The following is a 13,751-nucleotide window of genomic DNA, read 5'->3' on the forward strand; positions in this document are numbered from 1 at the left end:
GTATTTTGGAAGTGAATATGAAACTTTAATAGTCCACATGAAAATCATTGAAAATGTAGGTTAAATTACAATAGGAAGAGTTCTGTGTCACAAAGCGTTTAGGCTGTGTGGGCTTTTAAATAGCAACAGTGATGACAGAATGACAGAAAAGTTTGAAGGAAACTGCTAACATGGCCATACTGTTATACTATTGATTTCTTCTAGCACATATTCTTCAGCTAACAACATATTTAAGACACAGATAGGAAGTTTTTTCCTTTAAAGTTCTGTATTATTTCTTCTTCTTTAACTGAAATTCCATCCAGAGTTAAGGAAATGCCCTTATGAACCATTTCTCCTTTCTTCCCCTCAAACTGACTGGATATACATAGACATCCATTATTCATGGCCAGATTTGTACTAGTCTTTTCTTGTTTGCTGTTCTGTGTTTGGGTACCCAGGCTCTGGGGTGATGCTGTTGTGTAGAAGTGATAAAACTGATAGAAGTCCAGGCACTGAAGGTAGGTGATGATGCTGGCCAATCAATATTTCTGTACTTTTAGCTTCCTGATAAAAATCAGGCTAATTGACTCATACTTTATTTTGTGGTTGTGATGGAATCAGTTTTATCTGCCAACTTCTTAAGCCAGCCCATGGAGACTAGCATTTGCCTTCTCTCTGTAACATACTGATTATGCTGCAAAATGCTAATTAACTCACTTGATAATTAAATAAATTTTTTAATACTAATAAACTCTGTTAGTAAATCTTAGCATTAACATTTATAGCACACAATTTTGTTACTGTGCAAACACTGTGATGTATTCCTGCTGAAAGTTCTGTGGCAAAATACTAAGGACTCTTTATAATTGCTATTGTTATTAAATATTCTTTCTTTCAACTAAAAATATTTCACACAGATACATAGATATCACAATAATTTTTCTAGGCAACTCTGACAATTTTTCAAGTTGTACATTCCTTTCCACATTAGGATCGTTTAATTTGAAAGACTTGTTCTGTACAATACAGCTTATAAATAATGCTCTTAATAATGGCTTACCAGTAGTAAGCTTTAATTCCATATTCACACAGAACTCTCATTTAAACTAAGTGGGAGTTTCTCTTGATTAATCCCAGTAAAATCAATCATCTTTTGTTAATTAACATTTTTATTGAGTGGCTATTAGTTGGAAACTGTTAAGTAGTTTGAGCTTAGCCTAATATCTTTCCTCCAACTCCAATTCTATAGTGTCTATTGAGTGCAAAAAGGTTTGTTGTACCTAAATTGAGATCGAAATACTGTAGAGTACTACTCTAACACTGAAGCACATGTGATTGTTTCTGCTTGGCTGACTTTTGATTCTATTTATGGTGTTTTTACAGCAGTTCTGGTTCTAAGTATTTTTTAAAGACTGATTTCAGAATGTAAAGGCTGAATTTTGATCTGTTGCATATTAGAAATGGTATTAACATTTTATCTTTTTTTTTTTAACTAATTGATTTAGTGCTGAATGGAACATATTGTGAACTAAGATTAGTTTAAATACACATCAAAAGGCAAGGCTGCTTTCTCACATCAGTACTGAAAGGACCAATTATGCTATTTTTGTGAGCTGTCCTGTCAACTGCAGAGTACAGCAAAACTTAAGTGTTTGGAGCTTTGCATGCTGTAAGTTCTCCCTGAATAAATTTTTTGCTTGCCTTGTCTTCAGCAGATGCTCCTCAATGTTAGTCTGAAATGCATGTTTTCTGACCCAAACATACAAAATTATGGTTCAGAAAATATTCCTCAAAATCAATTACAAATTTTTAAGTGAGCATTTATATTCATGATAATTTATGGTAATATTAGTTGTTTTTTTCACTTAAAGCTAGGCTCTTTTTTTAATTCTTATTTTTAAGAATAGTGACAAACACAAATTCTTTGAAGTTATTAAAATATTTCAAGGACCACATGCTTAATGGATTATAAATCTACTGCTACTACTCTCAGTCCATAAGTGGAAGTGTATTGCTAAAAAGGTACACAAATTTCTGGCTGATGTTCAGGTACTGAAGGTAGTATTTACTATTCCCATGAATAGCATGTCAGCAGCATCCTTGGGGCATGAACACACTCAGACTCATTGCAACTTACTGCCAGAAAATATATTTGAACACAAAACAGGCCAGGCAGATTTTTAAAACATTCTTTTACCAGCTGATGAGAATTTTTTTTTTTAACGTTTTTGTCATATTGTTATCCTTGAAGTGCCATTCCTGTTTTAGACAGAAACATCACCTACTGCTGTCAGCTCACCCAATCTGCTCGCTTTGTATGAAAGCACACTCTGTGGCCAGATCCTAAGTGGGCTCAAAATGATGTTGCTGCCTTGACTTCACAAAAATCGTGTTGCGAAGGTGAACCTAAGATGCCTACTTTGAAAGCTTCCCCCCTTGCCCTCTATCATTCTGAGGCTGAGGAAATAGAAATAGAAAGCACATTTCTCAGACTGAAGCTAGTTTTGTCTGTGCCTTTACAGAAGCTATAACCCTTCACAGGCTTAAAATATCTTGTCCAACAGATCAGCCTCCCTGATGCGACTGTCTCACCAAACCACCTTGTGGCACTGCCTTCATATCCTCTGCTCTTGCAGTGCATGGGCTGGGGGGGTGCATATTTCTTTACAGTTTGCTGTCAAAATGAGGGAGGACTGCAACACACAAAAAAGAGGTAGTAATAAGCAGTGCTGTCATCTGGTGGTGAAATTGTTACCAATTTTTACAAACGAACCATACTTTTCAACCAATAGCTTCTTGTTTCTTGAGGATGTTGATGGAGTCCCCTTGGCATACATTCACGAGTCTTTCATATTAGAAACAGGCAAACCCAGTGATTTTATCAAAAATTGCTAAACTTTTAAAACTTTATTTTTATGGAAGAATAGCACACCAGAGGTAGGTTTACTGTGTTCAGGCTTTGAAATTTCCTTCAGCTCTCACTGCCAAAACGATGGAGTCCAAAGGAACGAGGTAGTAAGGGCAAAAAGACATACTCCTCCCTCAGACACATACTGAAATGTGAAAGTACTGTTTTCTGCTCTTACAGTTTTACCATCAGTACTTTTCTGCCACATTATAGTTGATGTCCATATCTTTACATACCAGGAAAATACATCTTTTTGGAGCTAGCTTCAAGGACTGTTTTACTGGATAAGTAAAAGTAACTGAACAAGAGGGATATTACTGCCATCACTTAGTCTCAAATGATACAGACTGCTTACCTGGGGAACCAGAAAATGTGTACAGCAAACAGTGACAAAACTGTTACTTCATGATCTCTCCTCATACTTTATAAGGCTGACTCCTTTCTGAGTTCTCCTAACATTTAACATGAGACAAAATTGAAAAAAGATTATAGCTGCCACATGAAAAAAAAAAAAAAGAAATCGAAGAACAAACCAAAATATTTTGAAATTTTTGTTACATATAAATTTAGTACACATACCAACTGCATTTCTCCAATGTCAGACCTATATTACAAACTTTACAGATGGATAACAAAATACATATATGGGTGTTCATAATACAGTCATCTTTTGTCTTCCCTCAGTGCTTTCATTGGAAGTGAAATGGCTAAAAATGCCAAAATCAAAATATAAGCTTTTGTGTCTGCAAGAATTTTCCTTATTTTCTATTAGCCTGTGTTATATGAGTCCTATATTTTGGAGTTGATTTTTTTGGATGTATGACACTTACCAGAAAATCTTGAACTACTGAATAAAATACATCATTCTGGCTACAGATTTCCCATGCTGTTATAACTGTAATTTATATGGGTCTGTGCTAGTCATTGGAGTTGACAAATACAGAACTTTTAATGTTGCTATTTTGTTTCTCCTGCAAGGACTGAACCATCCACACTGATGGAAATTCACTGACACTAACATTTTTAATTCAAAAGGAGATGATTGTGCTTTCTATAGTCAAAACTGATTTTCATTGAATCTGGTTGTGGTATGCTCTTCTCCATTTAATAACAACTTAGTAACTGACCTAATTTGAATAACTTCTGGAGGCAGAGACAAGTAGTTAAATAAAGGTATCAGCTCTTTAAATGTAGCTACCCATACAAAAAGTTTCTTCACATTCTTGACATGCAATAGTCATATTCACTGTCCTGTAATAACACCAACAATAAAGAGGAACTGGAACAGTAAAGATTTATTATATTCACAGATTTCATGAATCGGTGAGAGCATGAACGGGGTCACCGTGCAGAGTCAAAGTAAGGATATTAGCTGGGGTTTCTTAATTTGATTGTGAGCCATTGTTATGCTTGTGTGGCCCATTACCTGTAGTTGCTCGTTTTATTCAGTTTAGATTTTCAGCTTAAATTCCAAGTTAAATCAAAGGGATGGTTTTGTAAAAATACTTCCTGTAGTTTGCTTTGCTTAACTTTATAAGATGTTTTTATAGTGCAACGTTAAAAACTTGATTCTTTTCTACCGGCGAAGACCACAAAGTCATCGAGACTCATTGTTATTTTAAAACATGACAAGCTGGCCTTAAGACCTTAGGGATCCTTTCTTCAGATGTCAAGCTGGTGATGGATAAGGAGCCATCAGAGCTGTGTGTATCTTAACTGCAGGAGTTCAATTAAGAAGCCAAGAGTGTCTCAGGTACACGGGTGCAAATGGAAGTACTCTCTTTGATAATGTCTCTGTAGTTGCTCAGTGCAGGTAGTTGGCTTCCCCCAACTCATTTCTGATTGCACAGGGAGGTTAGCACAGAGGAATACCTGAAAGGACTGAGCTCTATCAATGTTCAGTTAGTGCTAGAGAATGCCACAATGGGGAAATGTTATCAAAATCCCAGTGCCTGCATGGGGATTTGTCAGGAAATGGTTAGCTGTAAGATCTAGCTTCTATTAGCCACAGCCCTGAGAGCTCTGCTGTCTTTCTGCTCCTGAGAGAAACACTGTTCTGCTGCCTGTGCTGTGCAAAGAAAGTTTCCTTACCCAGCACTGATTTCTGAAAAGTCTGTTTTGTAGTTGTTTTGCTCCCACATTCCTCTTTCTTTTCATAATACTTGGAAGTGTGATGGAGAATTTCCAATTACTCCCACCCTACCCCACATTTATCCGCTATTTTTAGATGCTGAGATACCAAAATATTCAAGAAGTAGTCATTGTTGAAGACATGGTCTTTGTCAATGACCTCTTAAATGTTTCTTCTTCAGTCCCTTCACCCTTGAAAGAATATTCACAAGTTCCTGATGAATATGATGTTAAAGGTTAAATAAGATGCAAAAATAGTGCATTAGAGTCACATGAGAATTTTTTCTTAATTTGAAACCTACTGTAAGGCATCAACAAAACACAGCTGTAAGTTTCCAGACTACATGTCTTTTGTATTCTTTCTTTATGCATATTAATGGGTAGGTCTCATCTACTCAGATCAAAGTTCCTATAGGAAAAATATTCACATTTAAAAATTAATTACTGTGTTTAGTTTAAGTAATTAATTGGCATAATCACACACGCTTTTATAAACTAAACATAAAAGTGAACAGCCAAAGTATTTGGTGATAGTGTTTGGGATAGAACAGAAGTGTATAATTCCTAAGTTAAATTGACTTTTCATTTTATTATTAAATAATTTTGCAAATAGTCTTTCCTCAAAAAGTTTAATCAAGAGAGCAGGAGAAACAAACAACTGATGTTCATTTGTAATAGATGTTAAAAAGGATTATTTTATAACTAAAAATGCTTTTTTTCCCCCCTAACCCTTAAAATACATTTGAAAGTCCTAAGATACAGAGCAAAAATAGTCTGTGTTGTGACTGTGTTTCTTATCTTAAAATGGAATTAAAATTTCCGGGTACTTACAGAACATTTTAATAATTAAGAGGGGATAATTAAATGCTTATTTTCTAGTACAGTGGCTGAAAAGAACATGAAGTCCCATCACTCATTTGCAGAGAGGTGTTGTGTTCAGGATTGATGATAAATGATGCAATCCTATCAGGGTGAAAAATTTTTCTTCAAAAGCTATTAAAAACACTGAAACAAATTAATATCCAGCATAAATGGCAAACTTTATTGAAGTCTGCTGAGTTCTGTCCAGTATACTATGATCATTTTTAAGCATATTATTTTGTAGCAGATATTTAAGCATTGATTAAATTCAGAGTTAATTTACATCAAAGGTTGCCATTAGAATAGCCAGTTCTCAGGTCCAAAACCCCATAAAATCTAAACACAGAAAGAGTTATTAGACCACTCATTCTAATTTCTCTAAAATCATGGACTTTTGTATTGCATTCAGTTATTACCTTAGTACTCAGCTTTGAGTTCAATAATATGTTTGATAAAATTATACCTTGGATTTGGACACTCTGTCTCTCCCAGAAAGTCACTGATGGTTTGTTTTAAGAAAACAGTAGTTAGAGCATTTCCTTTTGAGTACTTCACTGTTTATGTACACAATTTCTGCTATGTCTCACTTCAATTTGTGGCTAGTGGTGGCTCCTGGCTTTCACATTCAGCATGTCCTAGGAATTTCACATTTTTTTTCACATACTGACAACAAGAACATAACTGAGCTTCTTTAAGCTTTAATTGAAATACCCTTTTCTCAATCTTCAATTACTTTCATAGTTCTTTTCTACATACTTTGTACTTTTCAACAGTGTTTCAAAAATATTTAGGGCAGAAATATTTTTAGGCTTCCATTATTTATCTCTCCTGAGGCATAAAAAAAAGCAAAGACCGGCTCCTATTCACTACCTTCTTTATGCCATTTTTTTCTTTCTTCCTATAGCATCAGTGGGACACTCCTGCTGAGTTACTGGTTTGTTATGACCCCATATTCTTTACAGACTTACTGTTTGAGGTGTTTACTTCATTGTTGCATCCTATATTTCTTCCTCCAGTATAGGCAGATTTGTATTACTTTGACTGGAAACACTAGTATAAAAATATTTATGCTTTTTAATTTATTTTATTTTTCATTAGTCCCAAATCACTGATGGTAAAATTGAGTAATACAAGACTGAACAGCCCCTCTTTCTGATGCCAAGCCTTTGCTGATCACTCTCTTATGCATGTTCGTCATCCAATGCTTAATCCAGTTAAAACATGCTTTATTGATACTGTGCAGTGCTATATTTTTAATTAGAATATTGAGTGATACTAAGTCAAAAGGCACACAAAAGTTGAAGTGTATTATACCTACATCGTTATCTTTGGCAACCTAACTTAAAATCTCATCAAAGAGCAGAAGTAGATTTGTTTGACAAGGCTTATTTTGCACAGAACTATGTTGACTAGTATTAATTATATTCCTATATTTTAATAATTTATTAATTGAATCTCTTCTCAGTTTTCCTATTATTTCTCTCGGGAATGATGCTGGGCTAAGCAGCCTGGGAATACAGATGTCACCTGCTTGCTCTTAGTGGAACACTAAGAAAGATGTAGCGCTGCTGCTTAATGGAATATCAGTGGCATTGTTCATTCCTTCTTTAGGTCACCTAAATAGGTATTTTTTCTTAATTTTGACATGCTATATTTTCTTGTACTAGCAGAAGAAAAATTCCATCAGCAAATTGTGAAGTAAAACAGTTTATGTAAATAAACTACTGAAAGTCTAGCTATGCCATTGCTGTGCAATATATTAGAAATGAAAGCAAACTTAGTGTGAATATGGGAAAAGATGTTGCACAACTGTACTGCAGTGTTACAACATGATGGTGTGTGCTCAAATTAGGAAGAGCAATTGAAGAAGTCTGAATATGCATCTGTAATTCTGAAAGGCTGTTATGTTCTTGTTCCCAGAACTGGCTTGTCAGTGAGATATAAAATAGAAATAGGTACAGTCAATTTCCCATGCATTGGGATCTTTTTCCAGATTACAAAATCTGTCTCAAAGTTTTCATTTCTATTTTGGCTTTGTGGAACTGGTGGAGTCATGATATCTGCATTTGTCTTGGATGCTTTTATTCCCTTCATGCTTGAAGTTTCTGGTTCTGAGTAGACTTTAAATTTACTGTGTTTAGGAAAGCCAGATACAAAACAAAAGCAGTGCCTAGAAGGGAGTGCATAATCTATTAACTTTTAGTTTTTATGCTGTCATTCATTCCTCAAATAGTCTGGGATAATTAGCATTTAAAGTACATGGCTGCAGCTGCTGCAAGACAATGTCTGGGAGGAGAACCAGCACTTTATCTGCACAAATTCATCACCTTGTTACACTTTGCAGATGTGATATCAGGAGCACTTGGCAGGAAGGGCTAGGTAAGTGACTATACTATGGGCTAGAGCAGCTGTACCAATAGAACAACAGTAAGTCCTGGGCTGTGTCAGGTTTGTCTGAGTCAGGGTCTGGATCATTAGGTGGTCACTGAGTGCCTACTTTTTGCTAGATATGAATAGAAATCAGGTTTACCAACAAGCAAGGCCATCCATCTCACAAAACAACAGGATGGCAGAAAGGCATTTAATAGAAAATGGTCTGCTGAGAGCTAGAAGATGTGCTTTATCAAATCACACTGCTTAATTTTTGTCAGAGATGTGAACCCAGGTTCCACAGATGTGCCAGATTATTGGATACTCTATCCTGAATGCCATTTCAGGGTCTTCCTTCATGCTTTTCTGCTTTAAACAAAGAATTAAATATTCATTGACCCACAGAGACAAAAAAAGAATGTAACCCTCTATTCAGACTGTTACGGCAGTAAAAGGTGCATCAGCATCAACATCTGAATCTTAAAATTCCACATAGGCTCTGGTAAAATATTGTCACAGATTATGGGAATTCCTCAAAAGATTCTGAATTGAAAGTTTGGTCTCTTGGCACTGCTGGAGGTTACCATATTAGGATTATTGGGATAAAAATAAAAATTCTTCTATTCTGGAAAATATTTTTTCCCTTTATTTTTTTTTTTTTTAATTTTAAATTTTTTTTTCCTGAGAAAGACTGTATTTTGTGGATCTAAAACATGCCCATGATTAAGGTCTTTAAGCAGCTAAATCCATGCTGGTCTTGGTTATTTTACTCGTGAGATTACTTTATGTAGAACTGATCTTTCAGTCTTTTGCTTTATTGCATTTATTTCACTGAACTTCTAACCTGATACCATTCTTTTTTCACCAGACTTGATAATGATTAGTCAGAGTTTCTGTATGTAGACTATCAATTTAAATTTCTCTGTCTGTTTTTAGATTTCTTATGCTTCTTCAGGTTCTCAGGGCCTTGTCCAGAAAAGTGTTGAAAATCTCCATGGATGGAGACTCCACAACCTCTTGGGGCAACCTGTGCTGGTGCTTAGCTGCTCCTTGTGCATCATTGAAATGAAACTCAAAATCAAGTCAAAGTTTAACATTTGCAATTTTTGCAATACTTAAAAGAGTTAAAAGCATCTGAAAAATTCAGAAAATCTAAGTTGAAACTTACCTTCATACCACTGATAAAAGATAACAGAAGTCATGCAACATCCCAATGGAGAATAAATCAAAGATAAAAGATAAAAGATAACAGAAGTCATGCAACATCCCAATGGAGAATAAATCAGTCATGCTTGGAATGAGACACTGGACTATCTGGTTTTATAAAATTATGAGGATTTGAATTTTTACTCCTAGTTCGCACATATCACATGCACAGTTTTAAAAATAAGTTCTACGTTTAGAGAGCTTGACTTGCAATCTCAATATACCTTTCTCATAGTATGAATTTCCCCTCCCCCCACTCCACTTTTATTGTACATTAACAAAATTATTATAAAAATAGGTTTCCTATACTGCTTTGTCTTTACATTGTGGTTTGATATTAAAATTTGCTTTACTTTAGCAGTAGACTTATTTAGAATATATTAAGATGAAAATCAGGGCATAGATCTATTTTTAACCTCAAAGATTCTGCTTTGTAATGACTGTAACTGGCACAGTAAAGGGATGGAGAGGTTTGCAAAACCGCAGCAACATAGATCCTGTCAGCAAAGCTTTAATTCTTTTTCTGCCTGTGTAAATTCAGGACAGGATATAATCACTGAAAGATTATCATACTAAATAAGCACTTCTGGTAAACTGTTTTTTACCTAATCTGCAGTTAGCTGAATGTCTTACACAGATCTTCCCTTTGCCTAGTGGGATGGCCCTGTGGTGTTTCACTAAGAAAACAGGATGCACAGAGATTTTGGTCTGCCACGAGCAATCTGGGGCCCAGAGGGGAAAAAAAAAAAAGCAAGCCATTGACTTTTCAGTAGTTTTCTTGTAGCAGATCTATAAAAAATCCTTATTAAAAACACATTTAAAACAAGGTAGTATAGATCTTGGATGCTGCAATTTTCTTATGTTTCCCATTTAATTTGAAAGTATATTATATTCTTGATTTTATGCTTCATGTAGGCCTGTAAAAATTCTAAGGCAGAAATTAATTGCTTGTTACAAAGGATTCATCATCTTCATTAAGATAAAAAATTAGTAGGGGCAAAATGCAGTAAATGCAATTGTCGCCTGTGTGTTGATCCAACTCCCATTTATGCCACATAAAGAATCTGTGTTTTCAAAGCTGTTGATTGCAGAGTTCTGCACTGCTGGAAAGAGATCTTCATCAGTTTAGGTACTGCAAGGCCCTGGGTAGTGTCACTCTGTGCGGATTCAGTCTGTGAGTGTAGATTCCAGCACAATCATGAATTGTCCATGCTTCTGAAAGAGCAGCAGACAGTGAAGATACACAGAGAATCCTTGCTCCAGACATCCAGTGGGATATATTTGTTTTCCCTTAATACATTTGAATTTGCCCAAAAATAATATTATGGTTAAACTGGCATGCGATAAATTCAGTTGGATTATCATTTAAAAAAATGCTTGAGTATCTTATTTTCAATATGAGCTTAAGTATGAAGGACTAAAAAGATGCATAAATATCTGAATTATTTATGATTTTACATGTATCCTTACACATGATAAGTCAGAGCTTAAACAGTGCATTATGCACTTTATAAAACTATTACAAAAATCTAAGTTAAAACAAAAAATGATATAAGTAAATCCCAAATGTACATAAAATTTTTGCAACCTTATATATTATGCATACCTTTCTAACATAAATCAGGGGAAGATCCAAACAGTGTATTTAAGATTTTATACCAATATTTTAATGGAATATTATTTAATAACTTTAGGGTTTACATCAAAATAATTAATCTCATATTCATTACTGCATGGCTTAGTCTTTTTTATATGAATGGAAAATTAGTTTAAAGAAGCATAATTAACATTATACTATAATGATTAAAAATAAAGTAGGTACTGCAATATATATGAAAATAGGACTTCTTCAAAGGAAAATTGCTTTTATGGCTATCTTTGCTTATGTATTTTAGGAGAATCAAAAAGAAGTTTGCTTAAATGACTAAATATTTTTCAGAAAAAAGTCTTCAAAGTTTTCAAAGGAACTCTTATTATTATTTAAGAAATATTAATCATGATTACAGAGGCCACTCGAAAAATATTTATTACAAGACATTTGTTACCAGTCATGCCATAGGAAGAAAAGAGAGCAACAGGGCTGAAATGACAGTAGGGTTTGTGTATGCAGTGCTCCTCTGGTAATTAAATTGCAGGAATGTGACATTGATCTGAAATGGGAGTTGTTTGAAATAGCAACTGTCAACCTCTATAATCAAAGGATAGCCCAAAGTTTTACTCAATCAGACAGTTTGGCATGACCACTCAGTTTATGAAGCCCAATCCACTAAAAAAGTTATCTGTCCTCAATAGGCACTTCACAAAATCCACATTGCTTGTGGATAGTGAGCAGTCATTCAGAACTACAGCTTGGAATCTATTGCCAAAGTACAGCAGTGCCTCATTTTAGTGACTGTACTTATTACAAGGTGAGATGATCGTGGAGGTATGAATGAATGTCTACTGCTGTTATTATCTAAAATTGGTTGGATGATATTTCTCTGTGCATTTATTTACTCTTTCATGTACAAAAGAGTCAATATTAATTTTAGAGTTCATATATGCATGTGGATTTGATTGCAGTGATCTCAAGAGAGATCACTTTTAATTGAGAAAAATGTGTAGCATATTTCTGGTCTTTTCTCAGGAACATGGTTATGTTTTCTAATTCTGTTTTTGAAATATTTTCGAGTGAGCATATGTATAAATACTGATACTAGCAACTTGAAACTTCAGCAATTATTTCTATTCCTTCCCAGGTACAAACACACTTGGAAAATCAGTCTAGATACCACATACAGCAGAGCCAGAGGCACCAGGTGAAGCAGTACCTGACCCTCGATACCAAGCTGTCCAGCCAGACCCTGTCCCTGTCCCACTCTCACACAATCCAGCCAGTGGGAGTGAGCTCCATTCTCCGGAGCGGACCCATGCCTCCAGTGAGCAGTGCTGGCACTGCAGAAAGCCCTGTCACCAAGCTGCTGGCCCTCGGGGGCGAACACGAAAATGCGGTAGGGCAGAGCTGGGTAAAGAAAGGGGAACTGGGCTCTGTCTGCTTCTACAAAAATGTTACATCACCCACTAGAAGTGGGCAAGACATGACTTTCATAGCTTTCAAGGGTTTATGGCACTTGCTTTCTGTATCCTTTTGAATTATGTTGGTTGTTCCCTTGTGTGCCTGTGAATAGCTTACTGCAGGATCAAGCTTTTAGACTGCTGCCAGATAAAATATACTGTTGCATCTTTTTACATACGCATCATATGTTGCTGTACATTTTCTGAATATGCACTTTGCAAAGAAAAACATCCTTTTTTCAGATGGGATTTTTTTGTCTAAAGGTATTAACCTAGCTGCATAAAAAATGTTAAATATGGATTACCTTCAATATGTATCTGAAAAAAATCACTCAATCATTTTTCAGTTAGCTGCTATATTTTTATGTGGGTTATCTTGAATAAATTGGCAAAGATATGCTAACTTTAGTGCCACCGTTGATTTTAATAGAGGTTCAGCTATAATACAATATCAGATTCTTAGCCAGTGTAAGATGTAGGCCATTATGGCTTTTAATACTTCAATAGATTTCAAAAGAGACTGTTTATTAGGTAAAAGGGGAATTCCTACAGAAATGAGAAATGAAGACGGTGTAGCATGTCTTGAACTTTAATAGAAAAAAAGAATCTTACAAATACACCATGACTCATTCGAGCATTTGGCTGATGTAGCTAAGCATGTGGGAGCCCATAAAGGTTCCTGGAGAATTCATCTGGGGCCTCTCCATTCCTTCTGCATTGACAACTGACATTTAAAGTCAGGTTTATGGATTACTTGAGCTACTTTAAAATGCTATTTTAAATGGCCATTGTGGACACCTATTTGACCACCTCCATGCTGGCAAAGTGTAGGGTGCTGAAACTGTTCTCAGGCCTTTTGGGTCTGATCAGGAGCCTGCCCTGTACCACTTTCTGTCCTGGTGACCAAGAGAGAGCCTGGTGAGGACTGGGAGGGTGATACCTGGCACTAGCAAGATCCTGGCAGCTTTGCAATGATTTGGATAATCTCATCTCAGACTCAGGAGGATGACTGTCACCATGTAATTTCTTAATGTGGGTGTGCCCTGTGGTTGAGAGTAGGCCGTAGATATATTAGTAAATAATATAGAGCCGGTTGGTGCAGTAAACTGCACTCCTTCATATTTTTTAATTGCTAGCATTTATTAGTATAATTTTGGGCCCTGATGGTGCTTTCCTAGATAAGTCTGGGAACAGCTACTGGCACACTAGTTCTGTATTCTCTGGTTTTAGAGTGGGAGAG

At 35.6% G+C, this 13,751-nt stretch overlaps 1 protein-coding gene across 2 annotated transcripts in view; it reads left to right on the forward strand.

The window, feature by feature from the left end:
• The first annotated feature begins 12,055 nt into the window (after nt 1–12,055).
• TFEC (transcription factor EC) overlaps nt 12,056–13,751 on the forward strand; it is a 38,378-nt gene continuing 36,682 nt past the window's right edge. The window contains exon 1 of one of the 2 annotated variants that reach the window (XM_072921683.1): nt 12,056–12,447. In XM_072921683.1, the coding sequence (XP_072777784.1) occupies nt 12,367–12,447 (81 nt within the window). In that variant the 5' untranslated portion in view covers nt 12,056–12,366. The remainder of the gene's footprint in view (nt 12,448–13,751) is intronic. The other variant, XM_041711318.2, reaches the window with a different exon arrangement.

Source organism: Taeniopygia guttata, chromosome 1A (genome assembly GCF_048771995.1).
Source record: "Taeniopygia guttata chromosome 1A, bTaeGut7.mat, whole genome shotgun sequence".
NCBI classification, from domain to species: Eukaryota; Metazoa; Chordata; class Aves; order Passeriformes; family Estrildidae; genus Taeniopygia; species Taeniopygia guttata.